Source organism: Amblyomma americanum, unplaced genomic scaffold (assembly GCF_052857255.1).
Source record: "Amblyomma americanum isolate KBUSLIRL-KWMA unplaced genomic scaffold, ASM5285725v1 scaffold_333, whole genome shotgun sequence".
NCBI lineage: Eukaryota > Metazoa > Arthropoda > Arachnida > Ixodida > Ixodidae > Amblyomma > Amblyomma americanum.
The window spans coordinates 1-20471 of NW_027526804.1; the positions used below are offsets into that span (position 1 = coordinate 1).

The 20471-nt window shown below is 51.3% G+C and overlaps 1 protein-coding gene across 1 annotated transcript in view; it reads right to left on the reverse strand.

The window, feature by feature from the left end:
- Positions 1–1048: 1048 nt before the first annotated feature.
- The window catches only part of LOC144112508 (uncharacterized), a gene marked incomplete at its 3' end in the record, with an annotated part of 35780 nt that continues 16357 nt past the window's right edge, over positions 1049–20471 (reverse strand). Inside the window, exon 2 of the mRNA XM_077645328.1 lies at positions 1049–1097. Coding sequence (XP_077501454.1) covers positions 1049–1097 — 49 coding nt within the window. The remainder of the gene's footprint in view (positions 1098–20471) is intronic.

The window sequence follows — 20471 nt, forward strand, 5'->3', positions numbered from 1 at the left end:
CCTTCTGCGCCGGCCACACCACCGCTGAGACCGAGAACACGAAAGGCGCGGCGACTTCATCGCAACAATTCTGAAAGGCCGCGGTGTATAGCGCTAGGAGACAATGGCTCCACTGCTGCAGCTGCGTTTCCGCGACGAAGCTACCATGACTGTCTAGAAGGCAGCTGCAGCTACTCGTGGTTTTCTTTCGTTACAGCTGACCCATACGATCGAGCGAATTTCAAGAAACCCACAAGGGGGGGAAAAATAAACAAAGTCGGACTGAACAGAAATGTAAAGCGCCGAAAGTGGACTGCCTCCGTCTGAAAGCAGCGATGGGTAACTGAGAGGCTCATTTTAATTACCAACATGTAAATCGCGAGTGCAACTCTTTCAGACAAGTTTGTGCGCCATAAGGAGCGGACTCGGCCAATAAGAGGGGACTTGTAATAAGGGAGTAATTACTCATTGGCATCCACCCAAGCGTAGCCGAACGGCTACAAAGGAAAGCTATACAGTTTTCTCAGAAACTGTATAGCTTTCTTTGTAGCAGCAATGGCTGCGCTTGGGCGGATGCCAATGAGTAATTACTCCCTTATGACAAATTGTTCCCTTATTATAAAACATTTCACCAATAGAGGCACTTGCAGACAGTGCCGATCCATCAGGGTAACCTTCATATAGTGCGCGCAAATCTGACGTAGCAAGCACACCTTGCTTGCACCTCGACACACCTTGAAGAAAAAGCGTGACACCATGTCGCGAGCCCCAAAGGTTTCTGTGACATTGCTGCGTCACAGGTGACCGATCAGTCACGTGTCCTCGAAAACCAGGCGAACGACTCGCGCAATGCGTCAACACGTTTCCTTAACGCGAACAGCACGGCGCACCGAGACACGTGCGGAGTCGAGTACTGCCTTGTGAGCGCGTATCGCGATGTTTTCATTACTGAACCATTAACACACTTTTGCCTACTGATTCCTGGAAGCGAAACAAAACAAGGGGGAGCGAAGAAAAACAGTCTTTTTTTCTTAATTTCCCGAGAGTGAAGAAACGTCGCACCGCTTACCGTTTCTGTTTTCGCTATCAGCTGGTTTCATCTGTATCGGATGGTGCATCTGCAAAGAGAAATAAGAAATTGGGATTGGACTTCATGAAAGCCGAAACACAATGCACATCAAAATTTATAAACACTTAAGGGCGGCCACAGCTCTAGTCATGCTTTTACGTGGGCCAGTAACTAATGCTGCGTAGATGCAATGGTTATCTGCTGTTAACACTACGGAAATGTTCAATTTTGGAAGAGACTAATTTTCTGCCGCTCAAATATACGGCTAAGGCTACATTGACAAAACAACAATGGGGCGCAGAGTTTGCGTTAGAGTGCCGTTCATGTAGCCACCCGTGCTTTGCTGGCAAGAAACCCACTGTAAAATTACAGCCGCCTCTGAAACACTGCATTTCAAAGGCCCGCATTACATTAGTCAGCGCCGTGTTTTGGACCGCCCAAGACAAATATGCAAACACATCAACCGTTCTCAACGCGCTCAATTCATACACGTTCGTTTAAAGCGCTGACTGAACTACTCCCAGTAACTATTTCCACGTCAAAGGAAGTCGTTAAAGGTTTACCACTGCGTTAGAACAATAGGCATGATCGCAGCACAAATGAGAAGAATAGACACACTCGTTAAGGGTATACGCTTCAAGCACGACCGATTACCTCCCCCGGCGAAAGTTTCCGTTGGTTTCGTCCTATTTTTAGCAAACACAAAAATTAAGGCGAGAGCACCGACAAACGGTCTTGGGGGGCAAAAACAGGAGCCCATGTTAAACAAAAAAAAAGGAACCGCGTCATCGGCAGACGAAACGCAGAGCTGTCTCAACACGGACCAGAGATACCGGGCGCAGTATATGGGGCGCCCGTAAACAAAGCCCACCGCTGTTGCCAGAGCGCATACACACAGCGCCGAACATCCCGCGGGCAGACAAAGGATATTCTTGACCGAGCACTGTTTACGAACGTGCTCGCTCCGTTGGCTCGTAGATTGAAAGACACACCAACTCGTATATGTATACGGGCCCCATATGCAGGCTGCGCCCCGGTCCAAACGGCGCTGGCTCCAACGACGTGAAGTGAACAATGAACAGAGCGTGGACTGGAGTTTATTGGAATTCGACCCCCCCCCCCCTCCCCCTTTAAACGAATTGCGAGGATCGCGACTAAAGCACGCTTGCAAGCGACATCTTTGGCAGATCCAACAAATGCACCACGCCGTGGTTCACCTTGAATATATGATATTTCACGACATAATCACCCCCCCCCCCCCCCCCCCGTCCCGCAAGAAAAAAAGAAAAAATACAGGAAAAATACAAACAAAATAGCGGCAGTTATCTGGATCCGGGGCCCAAAAGAGTGCCTCATTAGAAAACCCGACAAACGCAAGTGACTATGCACGTTCAGATAATTTTTACGGCTGTCAATGACGCTGCATTCGGAAAAGCAGCACATAACAAAATCAGTCCAGTAGAAAACTCGACTCGCAAAATTCGAAAACACATGGATTTTTCATAGAGGCGGACGCTACACTAGTTAGACGCCTACCGTGCTTCGTGGCTGGGGTACGGCAGATGGTATGAAATCCAGGTTACGAGATGCTTTCTAGCACACACACTCGGGGAAACGTCTCAAGGCAAACTGGCCTCTCTCGGGCAGTGGGTGGTGTTATGCACGGCGTGCCTTCCAGCCCAAATGGATCAAGACGCGGACTCCCTCGAGCAGAATTTCTGAAAAAAAAAAAACCTTCGTGAAGAAAACCATTGAAAAAAAAAACGCTGCTGCGAGGACTGGCGTTCGCGGAAGCAGCGGCGACAATGACGGCGTCAAGTGGCCGAGTCGGGCCTTGGGTTGCCAGAAGGAGTGACGCTTTCGTCGGTCACGCTGGGGATGATAATTGACAGAAGTGCGACTTCCCACAAAATTCCTGCGTTTCGGACAACAGGCGGGGAAGTGCAACGTCGTTCATCCCCCTGCTGGGATACGGCTCGACATTCCTCGCCCGCGGGGGCGCTGACCTGGCAGCTGTGGTCACGTCAACGTGACATTGTTCGAGGAATGACTTTTTCCCTTTTTCTTCGACGAACTGTGAGAGCATCAGCACCGCCACCTGCCGTGGGCGGTACCTCCAGTGTCTACGTCTGTTCGTTTGCTTGGACATCGTTCTCAGAACTGTATTCGCCAGTCAGGGATCTCGGAAATAGCAGGGGTATTTAACGGGCTGCTGGTTTGGTACCGAGAGACTCCCGTCCGCTAAGAAGCTCTCTTTAACTGAGAGGCATGCTCAGTTCCTCCTATATCATGTAAATAGTCTGCATAGTTTCCCCTGCCTTTTCCCTTCCTAACCGCGTTTCCGATCTTCCCCGTCCCTTCTCCGGTCCCGACCCAGCTACACAACAGTGTACTGACGGAAGACCCGCATCGTAACAAGCAGGTCGTAAAGTTTACCAATGAGCGCAGACACTTCGAAATTACGCCCACGTAACGGAACAGCCCATACTGGTAAATCTAATTCCATGCAAAAAAAGTATTCTAATATCATTAAACAATAAATCGAGGACGATCAGATATTAATTAACGGCTATTTCTGAGTATCCACCAAATGCACGGTGAAAAAAGAAAATGGGATGATAAGCGGAAAAAAAAAATGGCGGCAAGTGAGGACTTGTGAAAAATAGCGCACAGCCCGTTCTGGAATACATCAGACTGGAGAGATATACAAAACCTTTATGGCGAAAGCTGTGATCCGAATAGCGTGGCATTAGGGTCTCTATAAGAAAGAGAACATGGCTGCCATTCTACATATATATATATATATATATATATATATATATATATATATATATATATATATATATATATATAATATATATATATAAACATGAACCGGGGCTGCGGATATTGAACATTTGTTCTCCCACGTCTCCAACAACAGAGGTCGCTGGTAGATCAGTGCGGAGAACCGGCACAGCGTTCAATAAAAATTCTGAGGGCACTTAACTCTGCTTACGTGCTGGAATGCGAAAGCATAGAACTTTCTAGAACGCGAGTTTTTTTTCACGGCGCCTGTGGGCATCGCTTTTTATTCAGTTCTTAATTTGTTTATTTTGGTTTCGTTTTAGTTTTAGTAATCTTTATATCTACCTTATTTATTTTTATTCTTTTATTTTTTGTACCCTTTTATTTTTACTTGTATTCTTTTTTAATAATTACCAATTACGATCATTACTAATCAGCTATTACTTAGTAATTGCTAAGATCATATGGGCTATAGCAATTATGCCATTGATGACGTCATAGTGTGACAGATTTCGCGGACGGACGGACGATGAGCCATTAAAGGCTTTCACCTTAAAAATGTTCCTTTAGACCGCATGTGGTCAGTGCGTGGACAAGATATTGAAGTCGTTCTGACGAAACAACCTAAGGCAGTACCGGGAGTCGACTGAGGGCGACGTCGCGGCCACCAGACAAATCTCTCTTCCACAGAAAACAGTTTGCCGGCAAGGCCTTCGCGGAGGACCTACAGGAATGCCTCTGCCGCGGCTTCGAGCGACGAAAGCGCCACGGCACACTCTCTCCTTCGTGGCGGCGGAAACAATGGCGAGCGCGCGTTCTTAAGAGAGTCGTTCCGCAAATGGCGCGGGAGCATCGGCGCCGCCTTTTGACGAGTCGATCCCTGGCGCCGATTGGCGGCGTTCCCCGAGACGCCGTCCGGGAGGACAACGACCGCATTCTTCGCAGTATACGCGGTGTGTACACGGCCACGCGCTTCGGTGGGTAGAGTGAGGACGCGGGAAACGAATCGAAGAAAAGAAAGCACCGGAGCCGGGGTTACGGCCGAGCTCTTCAGCTTTACTCCCACCAGACACTCTTCGGCTCGGGAAGAACACCGCGGAGAACATGTACATACGGGGAGACAGCAGCAGCACGGCTGTTCACGGGGCGAGCCACCGTTTTCAGCTACCGTGGACGTTTCGCTCGGTTCCCGATCAATAGCTGCACTCGATTCGTTTAAAGTTCAACGACTGAAGCATCGCCACCGGCGAAAGCGCCGTCAAATAGTACTCTGTTCGAGTATTTGCCCACAATGACGGTCTCGTGATGTCGTTATCGCGCCTGACCCAAATGATAAGTCGCATCGATACCACGATTCGTCCGCGCTCAGCTGAGCCACTGAATCGTTCAAGCGTACTGTGATTAGGCACATGATCGGCATGCCAATGATCCCGCTGGCGAGTTCGATATGCCGCGAGAACAATAGAGGGCCACCTGTTATCGAATTTTCGACCGGTCAACTTGATAACGCAGCGGCCCGCCGACCGATGTGCCAAGCGAACTGCGAAAATTGAGGGCTAGCTGCGTGATGGTGTCAACGTCCGCGCGCGCTATGGGGAACTTGCGCTGAAGTTTGCGGTGCCGATTGCAGCGCCATAACACACTGCCTAGCGAGAAGAGCACGCAGTTCTGGGTAGTACTCTTAGTACTTTTCCGCGCCGCCTTCACGCGCTTATTGGCGTGAGCCTCCGCGCTCCATCGAAGGCGCACGTGCCGTGTGTCAACTATCTGGGCTACGCCGAGAGAAGCTAGGCAATCAATGCTGTCAGCCAAACGAGGGTATCTAATCGCGCAGAATGTGTTCTCGCGTTTGCAGCGGCCCAAGCGGCTGACAAAAGCAGTTTTGAGTCACCGAATGGAACAATTGCGATGCCACCTTGGCAGCGCAGGTTCCCCATTGTCGACTTGAGAGTTGTAGCACAGCCATAGGGCATATACCTTAAAGCGTAGCCGCTGTCGTTTCTATCATTGCCACATATACCAAGCCAACTTTTTCCGTACGGCTGCAGCTACCGTATAGTTAGCCTGTTTACTGTACGGCAGTGCTCACACTCCATTTTAACTGACCCAAATACGGTGTACATCGAAACGAAGAAACACAAGCATACGCGAGCAGTGTGCACACAAAGCCCGATATGACGAACAGGAGATGTGGTGCAGTTTGTACAGTGTAATACCCCTGTTACACGGGCATTTCGAGGGCCCTCGGACAGATAGCCAATCGACTCAAAGGCGATCGAGCGCTGCTACACGGGCAGTTTCAATGGCCATCGAATCAATAGTCTGTCGAGTTCACGGAGCAGCGCGGAACTCCATCGAGATTTCGAGGACCTTCGAGCGCTGCCCAAGGTTGCTAGCGTTGCCTCCAGCGGCGCCAAGCGCACTTTCGTACAGGATACATTCACGGAACAAAAGGATGAACAAACATTATTCGCCTAAACTTTAACGCAAACAGTCTGTACAATAATTTGAAAATTGTATCAGACTGGTTTTAAGTGCCTTAAGCGCATTAATTTTGCGTTGCGGCCTTTGCGTTGCTTGCGTACTTAGCGTTGACAACATGGGGGCGCCCTGCCCGCCAGCTTCACAGCGATAACAGCTTCGTCGCTAATCCCTCAAAGCAATATCGTGTTCTAAGCTGTCGTATTCGACTTCGATTTGCCCATTCTTACCCTCAAAAAGTTTCAAGAGACAAATAGCTCTTGTTTTTCAGATATAAAGGCGATTTCCCAGGTCTTAAGCCTGACGAAGCAGCGCTCCGACGCAGTTGGGCTGGCTTGGTTTTGGCTCGTCTTGTATTAGAGTGGCTACAGCAGTGTCTGCATCTGTCCATCGCGTACGTGCAATTAAAAGGGTTTTAAACGGCATGCGCGTATGCGTGTATTTCAGCATTCAGTATACATTTATCAAATATTTTTGCAAAATCCAAAGTACCGATTGTGGCGCCACGCAAGCTTGGCTTAAGACACGAGAACCATTTCAATGGCCATTGAGATTTGCCGTGGAGCAGCGACACACCTCCTTCGAGTTGGATGGCGATTGAGAATTTCGAAGACCCTCGACTCGATAGCCATTGAAACTGGCCGCGTGAGGGGGTGTTAGTCATCGGGTGAAAGGACGACCGAGCGTGCTGAAAAACAACAACAAAAAAGCACGAAATACACAGCGCGCCAACGCTGAAAAACAACAACAAAAAAGCACGAAATACACAGCGCGCCAACGCGAGCCACGAACAGAACAGCGCAGCAAAAGGGAACCGAACACGAAAATACGTCCAGGTGCCACAGTTAAAAAAAAAGAAAGAGATGTGTGTGGGGGGGGGGGGGGGGAAGGAATCAGCAAGAAGAAGCCACCTCCAAGAAACGCCGGAGGTGACGAGAGAAGCCGCCGGCGTTCAACGACAACGCTCGGGTTCTTCTGCACAAAGTCACAGCGGCATCAGAAATAAAGGGCAACCGTAGCGGATCGATGACGACACTTCCCTCGCCATTGTAGCCCCCTAGCGGCAGACGAAAAGTTGCGTCACTCATCAGCATTCAGCCCGAGGGGCACGCGCGGCGCACGTCTTCGGGGTGCACTGTCAAGAAAACACTAAAGACAAAAGAAGAAAGGAGGGAGACGAGCACTGCATCCCGACGAGCGGGGGGGGGGGGGGGGCACAAATAGAGGGGGCACGTGCATTGCGCGCGAGACAAACACAAACGTAATCCCTCGCCTGCAGCAACCAGCACCACGAACGTGTCTAATCGGCCGAAGATAAAAAAAAGGAGGGGGGGGGGGGGCCGACGAAAGACGCAGACGCAGAAAAAGAGGAATCTTGGGACAGCGCAGTTCACGGGGGGATAAAAGGGCAGAGTAGGAGAGGCGAGACGAAGGGTGTGGGGAAAGGGATGAAGGCTGTCTCCGCTCGCGCCGCACAATCGAAGGCATCAAGCTCGACGGCGATAACATGTACTCCGCAAGGATGCACACACGCCAATCGAAGCCGTGGGTGGGGGGAGAAACATCGATGGAGCGAACGAGGCGTCAGAGCCCCGTCAGGAATTGCTAAGGAGCACACTTAGAGGATGCTCCCCCGCCCCTTTTTCTTTCTTCTAATCACGTTCTTATCATACATGCAGGAAAATTAGGCGAAGTGTTCCAGTGTGCGCGGGAGGGGGGATAAGAATCTGAAAGGCCGCCATCAAACTGGGCGCGTACGTTGCAGAATGCAATGCCGATATAGTCTCTTGAGTGGCAGAAATCTCCCATCAACGGAAAGATGCGAGCGAAATTGGGGGAGGCAAAAAAGGAATCCCGGTTCGGGCTCGCGCCCACGCCGTTCCAAGAAACCAAGATAGGAGTAAACGATGGAGAGAGAAAAGAACTAGTTGGAAAAAAAAGAATGGCAGACCATCAAGAACATCCAAGGGAAGAACAGAAGAAAACAGCTTGAAAGTTTGAAAGTGAGGACCGAGCGACGTTGAGTATTTATGCCCGGCGTGTTCGGCAGGATCAAAACAAACTGACGGTCGATGAATGCCCTCTAGGAAAGAAGACTTACCACAAAAATGGTCAGGCGCTATAAGGCCACTAAGCAATGTAATAACAACGCTCCTGAACGACACTGCAACCGCACGAAGAACACAATGTAGCCGCTTTCACTCGAACACGCTGCGGTTCGAGATAAAACAAGTTAGCCCGGCAGCGATTCTCCGCAACACAGCGCCGTCGGCTCAGAACTTTTCCCGAGACGAGGCGCGGAGGGGGCAATCCGCGACGCGCTTTCCCGATCACGGCCCGAAAGCAGTGACAGCCTAATCCTCGCTGATCCGGGCCGCCGACGCTTATCGCGGCCGCGCGGAGCCGTGTTGCAGCCCCGATTTTCTTCCACGGCTCCCCCTCGCCGAGTGTACGCGTATATATGACGAGCTGCCCGTCGCAAAGTGGCTGCCGAGCCGTGGCCTGCGTCCTACATTCGCGACGGGTTGCTCGGTTGACTAACATCGAATCATCAGCTACACGGTCGCGTTTCTTGCCGAAGGGTTCTCCGCCGAGCTAAGTAAGCCTTTTTGGGTGAGCGGCCAAGTAACAGCCCGTTGGGAGGCTATTGTGGCGCTGTTCCCACTGTGTTCTGCTGCGGTATACGCTATCGTTGTAACCAAACTCAATGCTCAGTCTCGTAACCTCGTGTGGCCAGGAGGATGAAAGTTGGGGGGTGTTGAAGCAAAAGGAAAGACTGTTGGAGGTCAGTCGGTTCCCAACCACAGCAATATAGAACGGTGCGAAAAACGGGACGGGAAGACAGGAAGTGACCGTGTCAGCGCTGTGTCTGTCACTTCTTGTCTTCCTTAACTCTTTTTCGCGCCGTTCCATTGCCGTGAACTTTGAAGCAAAACTTCTCCACTGAGAGCGCGACGCCGTGCATTACATGCCGAAGGATGTCGGGCGTAGGATTCGAACTTGCAACCTCACGCCGCTGTAGCGGGTGCACAAACCGCCGGAGCGACGTTTTCGATGTGCAGATTGCCGCGGGCGCATTTAGTACACGGTGAGGATGTACGTTGTTGCAGAATCACAAGACCCGGCGACAACTTACACAGCGCAGCAAGGACCGTGTTGCAGCAAGCCGATCACGATGCGTGTACATTGTGTTTATACGAAACAACGCGAGTGATGGCGCCACTGCCCTATAGCATTGTGCGGAAGTGGGGGAGGGGGGGGGGAAGAGGCGGCACGAGGCGCGAGGGTTAATGCTGTAGGCCCCGCTGTATAGCGTTTCGATGACCAGGATAGACGGAGAACCATTCTCATCGCGCTGACCTCAATACTTCCACAAATGCAAGACGTGGTGGGCACCGCCTAGCAGCGGGCTGCCTCGATAAGCCTTCCGCAAAACAGCGCAAATATAGGCGTAATAAACTGGAGAAACAAGACACCACAAAAGCTATTATGTGTTCCGCCAAGTTCGCGCCAATTTTCATCATGAATATTCACCAACTTGCCCAAGCTACTGCTTTGCCCCAATAATGCGGGTCTTAAGACTTCCCCGCAGGCCGGCCTGAAATTAATAAAGCAACGAGACAAGCAGAGCTCACCCACCCGCTACGCGATATTCCCGGCACGCAAACTGATTAAACCTGGCGGAAATAACCGGGGAAAAGTTTACCTGCGGGTGCCCGAAAACTGCACAGCGCGCAAGCACGCGAGCGTGCTTGCAAAGGCGCGAGTTACGCAAGGACGCATTAAATAACCACTTAAGCACAGTTCGCGGCACGACCAGTTTTAGCGCAGTAACCGAAACAAGGGCGCAGCCTGGGCGGCACGCGATCGGCCCATCATTTCTGTACTGGCGGAATCGGAAGCCATAAAACGAAAAAAAAATTCCCGCAGGGTTCGAAGTGCTTGTATTAATAGGTTTAAGCACGCCGCCATGCACGGTTGAGACGCTGCTCGGCCACACGAGCGGAGCAAACGAGAAACGAGACATTCTCGCTATAGTTTATTAACCATTAGCGAAATCAATAAACACCGCCCTGCACGCAAACCACGTGCCTACACTCGGATGCAACTCAATCACGAAGCGGTTTTCCCCCGTCAAGGACCCTCTTCCAGCCAATGGCGTCGGCCGATTCTCATGACCCTGCTAGCGTGACTATGCAGGGAGTTGCAGATGAAAGGGGATAGTCCCCTCCCTCCATGATAGGGGATAGTCCCCATCCTGTATTGTCGCGCCGCTCCCTGCCACTCCCTGCACAATGCAGGGTGTGGCAGATGAAAGGGATAGTCCCCTCCCTCCATGGCAGGGGATGGTCGTCTCCCTGCACTGTCGCGTCGCTGCCTACGTTATCACGCTTTCAGGGTTATGAAAATCGGCCGTCGCCATTGGCTGGAAAGGGGGTCCTATGACGGTAAAATGCCACTTCGTTCTTGAGTTGTATGCTGCTATAGTGTCAGGCCACCGAGCAGGAAACAAAGGTGCAAACAGAAAACAGGCCCGCAGCAGCCCCAACGAGGCAACGGACGTCGAGCTCCAAATTTGGAGTACTCCGGTGTCAACAGCTGATTGCGTCGCACCCTTCACACGGCGATGTTTGCACGACCCAACAAAATCTCGTCTCTCAGTTCACTCAAGCGCCGTGTAATGAAAGATCATTCGTACGGAAAAGTACGCAGACCGCCGCCGTCAGGTCTGACGACAGAGGGCGCGAGCGGTTGCGATAGGGTTCGCCCGAGAAAACGACACGGGAACGTCGTTGCGGCTAATTTCGCGCTACGATGCACGCGTCTGAGAGCCTGGCTGGCGTGTAGCAGCAGCGTCGTCTGCCCGTAAGCATCTTCCGCGAAATGCGCTCGTCGAAGTTGCGCAACTGCTGCAGTATGAGCGCTGCACTTGAGCTTGCCGCAGCTGGCGCTACAGCCACAACATGGAAAGAGAGAGAAAAAAAAATTGCCCCCTAAGAGCACAGACAAGAAAGTGCCCAAGCTGCTCTGGCTGTACTGCAGGTGAAAATTTTCGCAGGACACACATTTTTTTTTTGTTATGAGACACAGTAGGAGCAAGAGCTGACATAGTGAATGCACAGTCTTTGTAAAAAGAGCCCAGCGGGTCTCTTTCTGAGCCATGTAGTAGGAATTCTGTAGCATTCCTGCGATTCCTACCCATTGAAGGGGACAGGATCAGAAATCCCACCTCCAGGCGAAATGGAACGCTGGGGATGCATTACGAGCCCCACAGTGTGGCTCGGAAGCAAACCCCCTGGGCTCTAAACTTTGACAAAGGATGCACAAGGCGACTCTCATCTGCTCATTATCCCCTCCTCCAATTCACGCAGACGGAGCTTGGCGTGCGACTGCTTTCTACAGGTTTCATTGCAAGGAGTAATGAAGAACATTATTCTCTTCCAGCACGCGACCGTTCCAAGCTTAAAAGCAGTTCGTATCAGTCGAACATTGGTCATTATTCTACCGACGATTACAGCGAGTAATTACTAGGGTCGGCGGACGCTTCAGGACTCTGGCATCCCCCCGCACGCGCAAACAGTCGCTCTGGTTGCGTGAGGGCAGTCGCCAGTGCGACCCCGGGAGGCATCCCAAACTAAATGAGCAGGAAACTAGCACACAGCAGAATACAAAGTTGTCGTTATTTAATCAACACATCAGTCGCTCCTTTCTTCATATTATTCTGAGCCCAGAGCAAGAAGCATTGCAAAACAACTAAGTATGCAGCGAAGAGACGACCCGTTGACTACAAGCTTCACTTTAAAGTACAGCTGAAGCGTGCAGAAATATCGTTTATACTACAGACTCAAAGTGTAAGCAGCGGGATCTGAGTCTAAACAAACGAAAAAAGAAAATATCTGAATAAACTTCGTCATCGTTATCAGTCTTCCCGAGGCCGCGCCCCTGGGCTACTCCATACACAACATCCCTTCATTCGCCCAAGTAGTCCGTCTCCCTCTGGTGCCGTGCTGCAAGCTGATACTACCCCAAACAGAAAAGAGAGACGCCGCCAAGGAAAAGAAGGAGGTGAGGGCCGTAGAATGAGCAGTGTATTGAATTTCAAAAAGTGTCCCTGGCCCTCCCTGGCCTCTTCCCTGGTTTTATTTTTTTTTTCTTCCTCGAGAAAAAAATTCAACGACCCAGCAGCTCCAGCAAAGCGAGATCGGGGCGCGGCGCTCAAAAGCAGCGGCCGCCACGCTGGAAGGAAAGACGGCGGACCACAACGAAGAAGAGGTGCATCGCAGAGGTCCCTCGCTGGAGGCCGGAGGTCGACGGACAAGGGGGCAGCCACGCGCGCCCTGATACGGACAATTCCGACATACAAAAACACATCACACACAGGCGCGCGCGCGCTAACACAGCCGGAAGAAGAACCGGAACCATCAATCTCTCGCAGGCACCGCTTGTATCGATCTACGGACAGCAAGGGGACAAAAAAAGAAACGGCGAAGAGGGGAGCGGAAGACCTCAAGTCCGTAGCGGGACTTGACATCTCTGTTATGCTATATGCCCTTATCTTTTCTTTAAACGAAACTCAAAAACCCGCTGCTTCTATACTCGACTCTATATTTACGTCTTTTTTCTTTCTCTTTTTTTTTTGAGGGCCACTAAGACGACGAGATAATGCCCCTCGCGCCGTGGCACCGACTTTGTGGCCCTGGACCAACTCCTGGAGGTGACAGTGGGGGTACCTGCCCCGTTTGAAGGAGGAGGAGGTGCGAAGAAGAGAAAACTTCCGGCTTCGGGGTGAGTGCATCGGTAAACGCAAAGTGGTGGTACGTGCAATTGGAAATGTATACAGCGCAGGCAGTCGATGCTGAAACATCTATCTTTCCGAGACAAAATCAAGTTCACTCTTGTGGCAACAACGTTCGAAGAATTCTGCGGCGTACCCGACGACACCTTCCCAACGAAGACTCGAGCGGCTTGCACGTACAGGACAGAACTGGCCCCTCCCGTCCAATCTCACCGAGAAGAGAATGAACACCCCTCAGCGCGATGCCAATAAGAACACCGCTTGAACGTCAGTCACCTCATGGAAGTGTTCCTTCCACAGGTATTCCTCCGAAAGGGCCTTCGTATCTTCGCACTAGGCGGAGCTTGAAGAGGAAAACAGTGCGAAACAGACAGGCACAGGTCGAGCGAAGCACGCCGCCACTTGCTATTTAATACTGCCGGCAAGCCATCTCGAACACCATAAAAACCCGTAGACTTTTCGTTTGCCGCGCGTCGCTGACTCCAGTACTACCAGTCGGCATACACGCCTAACGAAAAAAAAATATGCACTTCGCAAAGTTGCAGATGTAACACGAAAGGCCGCCCGTAGGAAAAGGTTTTGCATTAACTCCGGAACGCTTAAGACACTCGCACCGAAAGCATGGCGCGCATTTACTATTTAACCTGCATCGACATGCCACCGCCGCGGCCAGGATCAGAGCCCCAGGTCGCCGTAGTCCCGCAGCCGGAGGACGAAACATGGAATGACGGCATGCACGCGCTACCGTGACATTCTAGCAAAAGGCCGCAGGAGCAGGTTTGAGCCGACCGCTTTGGATGCATTCCTTTTCCTGTATTTCGAGCAGGGGCTATTCCACGTGACGTCACTGTTTACTAGATGGCTTCAGCAGTGCAGGCCGGAGGGGGAGGAGACTGACCGCCTTTCGCAGTGCTCCACATAAAGAAAAAAATGACCACTGTGAGGTCGCTGAACACTGGCTATAGCATCTCGCGTAGCTCGAATGGAGAAACAGAACTACGCTGGTCAAGGCTGAGCGTGGACGTACACCATGAAACGCGCTGCCACATAATAGCGTCTCCTCCCAACTTCGGCTTAGGATCGCGGCGAACGCACGCTCCATACAGAGCAAAAAAAAAAGTAAAAGAAAAACTGAGGGGCGATCAATTGGACTAATGGGGAGGAAACCCGAGAGCGCTCGTCTCTACCTTCTCTGCTTTGCGCTATATCTTTCTGGAGACTGGAGCAAAAGCTGTACCTCTACAACCATTACCGTTATTTGTAACTTCACTACGCCACTATCATCACTAGAACCCAATCACTGTTACATGCGACTAAAATGCCCATACCAAGATGCTACCGCAAGTGTTGCATTACAGCCAGCGTGTCATTATAACCGGTATTTCGTTATCGACGAGTTACAGCAGGAAGAGAACGGGAACTCCTCTTAAACGTTGCAAGTGGAAGCTTCACACAGACGCCCATGCCGGACAATTTTCTCTCGCGTAAAAAAAAGGAAACAAGGCTCCAATACCCGTGCCACACGCGCACACAGAAATGACAGTAAGTGGTTAAGGCCTTAAGTTTGTTAACGCAATTATTTTCAGAGTTGGTGCTACACGTCCATATTAAATGTCATTATACGAAAGTCATAACGACAATAATGCTTGAAAATTTCAGCTAAATATAAACAGTGCTAATGTGCACAGTATCTCGGGAATGTTATTCAAATGCAATATCATAATATTTCGCAGAAAATAGTGCTGCTCATGCCTGACAAGTAAAAAAAGTAGCCATAAACTCGCACGTCAGCTCAAAAGCGGAGAGTATCTGTCAGAAGGTGTAAAAATGGCGCCTTTCGCATCAAAAATGCAGAGGGGATGGATGCCTCATCTGACTGAATTGTTATGAATTAACCATTTATTACTGGTTGGGAATTTCTTACAAAGTTGCGCGCTTTTCTGCGTGTGGAATGGGGAGGAGAGAACGCATTGCTCGGGAGAATGAGTTGTGGCGAACTGGGTCTCCAATGGCCGTAAGGCTAATGACATTAAATTTATACGTATGGAACCGCGCAAATGCCGTTAAAACTTGACGCAGTAAGCAGTTAATGACAAAGTTTGTCCGTGTGGCATAGGTATACTGCTGGCATAAAAGCGATGTCCAATACAGTGGAACCTTTCATGAAATATTTCAAAGCAAAAAGACCATGGCGATAGCCACGGCGTTATCCACAACAGGAACGCCGCTACTGCAACTTCTATGGCAGCTCCCAATAACTGCCATGAGAACAATCGGCATTGTAATGAAGGGATGGCTTTCATTAGGTAGAACACTTCGGTCTTTTTTTTTTGTCGCTTCAATAAAGCGATTCGCGCAAAGAAGCGCCGATCAATGTTAATGCGTTCCCGCCCCGTGGCATATTTCGGACCTCCGGAGGATTTCGACCACTCCGCTGCAGCTCCACTCCCGTGAAATTAGCGACAGTCAATAATGTCATTACAACGAATACAGGGTCTACAGCCCGATCGATGAAACTGCATGCTGGCGCCAATGCTGCTTTTACAGTAGTCCCATAAACAACTATACGATGTCCATAACGCAGCGTAGTCCGTTTCACGAACAAAAACAGCCCGACACAACACGCGACGCAGCGTCTACAGCAAGCGCAGCGCATTAGTTGTAAGCCATTCTGTGCAACTGCGGGGGCCACGAAGCCGTTAATATAGAAAAACAAAACGAGCGCGGCGGCGCATTTCCGCGGACCGAGCCGAGCGCGAGATGATGGGGACAGAGGGGAAATTAAAAGCGTTCCGTATTCCCACTTCCCCATTTGTTTTCGGTGCGTGACAAGCGCCGCGAGCGACAAAGCTCGGCCGCCTTACGCTAAGTGAGACGCTGCAGGCTGTGCTTTTCCCCAAGTCCACGGGCACGTCCCCCCCCTCCCCCTTTCCTCTTTGATAACAAAACCGCGGCAGTCGCCGTACAAACACGTAACATCGGGTGCAGAGATCGTGCCATGGCACACACACACAAAAGATGAATAGGGAAACGACGGGGGATAAAGGGAGGGACGCGTAAACGAGCCGACACACGGCAAAACACGGCGAACACGGAAAGTCCATTAAAGGGCGGTTTTTAGGCCGACGCTGGATAAGAGAGAGAGAGAGATCAGAGAGGGAAGTAGGGAGCACGGGGATCGCGTGATATCAACCCGCGCCCTTTCCCGTCCATACAGGAGAGGGGAAAGAAGAAAGGAAAGAGGGTGGAGTGGAGACGATGGGTGAGGAGTGGGGAAAATAGGGATCGCGCGATGTCGGATCAGGAAGAGGTAGGCGGGATGCTGAGGCATGAAGAGGAAGAGCGGGAAAAAGAAAACGAAAGCCCGGGTCGCTAATTACACGGCGTCGAGAAAGGGTGCGCGCGAATCAAAGCCTGGGCCGAATGGAAAAAAAATGGGTGAGAGAGGGCGGAAGCAGGCTCACTCGAGAGCACTATACGGCTCAAAGAGAGCGGGAAAGATTCGCACGAAGGTGCTCAGAACGATGTGCGCGAGTTGGTGCCAGCTACCTTGCGAGCGAACGCGGTGGTAAAGGAAATAGGGATGAGCGCGGGAAAGGGCAACATTTTGTTCGGGATTTAGGGATAAAGGGGAACGAAGGGTGGAGCACCGACAGCGCAGAACGAAAGTATATAGCGGCGAAGTATAGAGACCCTTTCACTGAGCTGCAGGCGGACGACAGCATGCCCTGGAATTAATGAACGCCGCGAACGGCATCCGATACGTCCCGCTTCCGGACTTCGGCGATGCAACCGACATGCTCGTTTACGGAAAGCCCGCCGATCCCTCTATCAATAGAGCTCAGTCGAAAGCGGAAATTCACCAAGGCCTGCAGGCATTCGACACGTAGCGGAATCTTCTAGCGTTTTATCTTCTTCCAGGTTGCCAGAAGCGACTGTTAAAAGCGGGCGCATTCGACGCGGTGAATCGCGGTTGCCATCGGCGCGGTACGAGGTGTCGCCGAGTGGGTGTAACTCTTCGAACAGCGCTGAAACTTTCGGCGCGACGCTACGGAAATCAGGCGCAGTGTTGCGAACCGAAGTTTGGGGAACAGCGAGAACAGTTGAGACAGCGGCACCACTTGCACCATCAATGCCTCGACCGTCGCCGACACAGTCAATGAATTGTGTTCGTGTGGCTCTGAAGGAGAGACGAGGTAGTTATCCCCGCCTTACATTTCAACGGAACGAGCCCTTTGAATACCTGTGCCTGAATTAAAAAAAAAGTAGGCACAGCGAAAAGAGACCAGAAGCTTCTCCCCTGTTTCTCACTGGCATGTATGAACAAAGGTATAGAAGAAAATTATTGATGACAGAACCGCAACGTTAACAAAAACGCTACCATGACGCATGCGCCCGCTAGTAAACAAACTGAACCAGTGCTTAGAAATGTGCAACGAAGGTAGCAATAAATGACTCGACTGGGATATGGGACAAGGATTCAAGGATTAAAAGTGAAAATCCACCTTTCGAATGCTTGTCAGACATCGATTCGTCCTCTAGAACTTATCGAGCTTAGACTCCGATAACGGGAGCGAAAGTCCGGAATGCGCGGGGCACGGATTTTCGAGCGACGAGACGTGTACGCACGCACGCACGCACGCAGACGTACGACATTCGACGTCAACCCGACCACTTTCCACACTTCTTTTTTAGAAGCGGAAAGGACGCAGCCTCCCCTCCCCCCTGGAAGTCGAAGTGCGCAGTCACAATATCGAAAGCCGCTTCACCGTAAAGCAAGCTCACCTAGGTTACACACTTTCGCTGCAAAAAAAAAAGAAAACCGTCCAAACTGAAACGCAGCGAGCTTCCCTTCGAACTGCTCGGCCTCCGGGCGCGCAGTACCGCCTCCAGAATTTACGACTGCAAAATGTTTATTCAGCTACTCCTACGAGAGCCCCCAAACAGAGTAGGCACCACCAGAAAGAGACGAGGAAACCCAGGCTGGCGGGCTCCTTTTTCGCGTCACCGTAACTTCCAGACGGCGCTGCGTATTTTTCCAACCTGGCTTCTCCTACCCCTCCCCCCTCTCCGGAGCCGCCCTTCGGCTACACAACCCGAAACCCCGACCGCCCTCGGTCCGACGTTTGCTTACAAAATCCCGCTCCCGAGAGCCGCGGGCCCGCCCTTCGCTCGACAGAGAAAGCGCACGCGCGCGCCAGCTTACCGACGACCAGAAATACGCACATCCCAGTGCATATAACGAGCGCAACAAAGAGAGAGAGAGAGAGAGACGAAAAACATGGCTTAAAAAAAGAAAAATAAACAAAACAAGAAGATGCGAATGCGTTTTCGTCCACCGAAGCAAAGGGGGGAAAAACGCGCCGGCGCGAAACGCTCGGTCGACTTCGAATCGACGCCGCCGAATCACGGCATGCAGCGCCGGCTTGGAAACGGAAATCGAGCCTATATACTCTCCCCCGACCCCCTTCCCTCCCTCCGCCGACGCTGCGTGCGGAGCTCCCTGCCTCGCTGTTTCTCGGCTATTCCTCGGCACTTTCGTTCTTTCCGAGTCTCTTCCTCTTATATACATCGATGCTTTGCTCAGCGCATTTGGTTACTTTCTGGAAGAGGATGGCAGTGTTTACAGGTCGCCGATCCAAAAGCTAGGACACAACGTTCACGCTTTTTTTTTTTTCTGAGTGTTCAACCTGAAAAGAGAAACGCTCGCGTGAAGAGCAACGTCAACACGGAGATTAATGTAACCACATAATCTATTTGCGACACATTTTTTGAGATATAGGCCAGCCAGCTTCCGGTTTGTGGAGGGTCTTTTTTTTAAACACTTTCGCTGCTCTGTACACTCGTTTATATCTCAACATCAAGGTGGAATAACTTTGGATCAGCTAGTGCCGGCTACACCCCGTTCCGTCCTTTTGTGTAATCCTTACACATCGGTTCTAAACAAAGGCCAGATGAACCCGCTAGCGCATGCCCTATAGAGCGTGTATGGTGTGTGTGAAGGTTTAGTCAAAAGTCTCCGGGCCACACAATTTTATTTTGAGCCATACGGGGGAGCCCCCTTGCGGCATCCATGGAGGCAGAAATGTCTGAAAAGGTGAGGGTTACTTTCATCCCGTTGAGATTTAGAGCTCCAGGGGCTGTGAAGTTCCCGCCTGTCGGGGGTCAGTCACACTATCTACGGGTCCCGCTGAAGCGAGCAGAATAGAGCCAACAAGGCGGTAACCCGGAAAAACATTATTTCTCTGCCTGAAGGCCAAACTGGGGGTCCGCTCACCGCTGGCTTTTTAAGAGAACTGGTTGCCCGTCCGGTATAGGTCGGGGCTTCACTCCGCTCATCTTGCCTCGGCTCTCCCGTGGTCTGCCTCTCTTCCATGAAGCTATAGGCACGCGCTGAGCTGCGGACGATGCTTTCATTCTTCAGTAATCTGAGGAAAGCGCGCATCCTTACACGTCCGAACGAAAAAAAGGAAGAAAGGGAGAGAAAAAAACGAGCGCGCTCCGTTCCGATATTTTACTTCCACTCGGTCACATTTCCAACGAAAACAAACTGACACGCTACGAAAACAAACTCAAGCTCGCGCACTCCCGTGACGTCAGAGGCTTGCGTCAGCGCTGCTCAGAGAACGTGACGTCAGAAGGCAGGGGAAAGGAGCTGACAGACGCCGTCATATACAAAACGAGGGACACGGACCACCCCCGTGAATGTCCCGGCGCAAACCACTCTCCGCTCGCAGAAACTATAGTCAGATACAACTCAAGAACGAAGCGGCTTTTCCCCCCGTCAAAAGACCTATTTCCAGCCAATGGCGTCGGCCGATTCTCACGAGCCTGCCAGTGTGACAATGCAGGGAGTGGCAGACGAAAGGAGATTGTTTTGGTTTATGGGGGTTTAACGACCGAAAGCCACTCAGGCTATGAGGGACGCCGTAGTGACGGGCTCCGGAAATTTCGACCACCTGGGTTCAACGTGCAGACATCGCACAGTACACGGGCCTCTAGAATTTCGTGGCCATCGAGATTGGGCCACCGCGGCCGGGATCGAACCCGCGTCTTTCGGGTCAGCAGCCGAGCACTATAACCAATGAGCCACCGCGGCGGCGAAAGGGGATAGTCCGCTCCCTGCATTGTCACGTTAGCAGGTTAATGAGAATCGGCCGACGCCACTGGCTGGAAGGGCGCCCTTTGACGAGGAAAAGCCTCATGGTTCTTCAGTTGTGTCCGACTACAGAAAAAAGCGATATAGAAAGTCTAAAGCAATTCAACCAACACCGACCCCACCCAGAGGAATCGAGCAAAAGGAAATGCATTTCGTGCGTCTAAAGACCAAGCTACCACATACCTGAAGACCCAAAACGA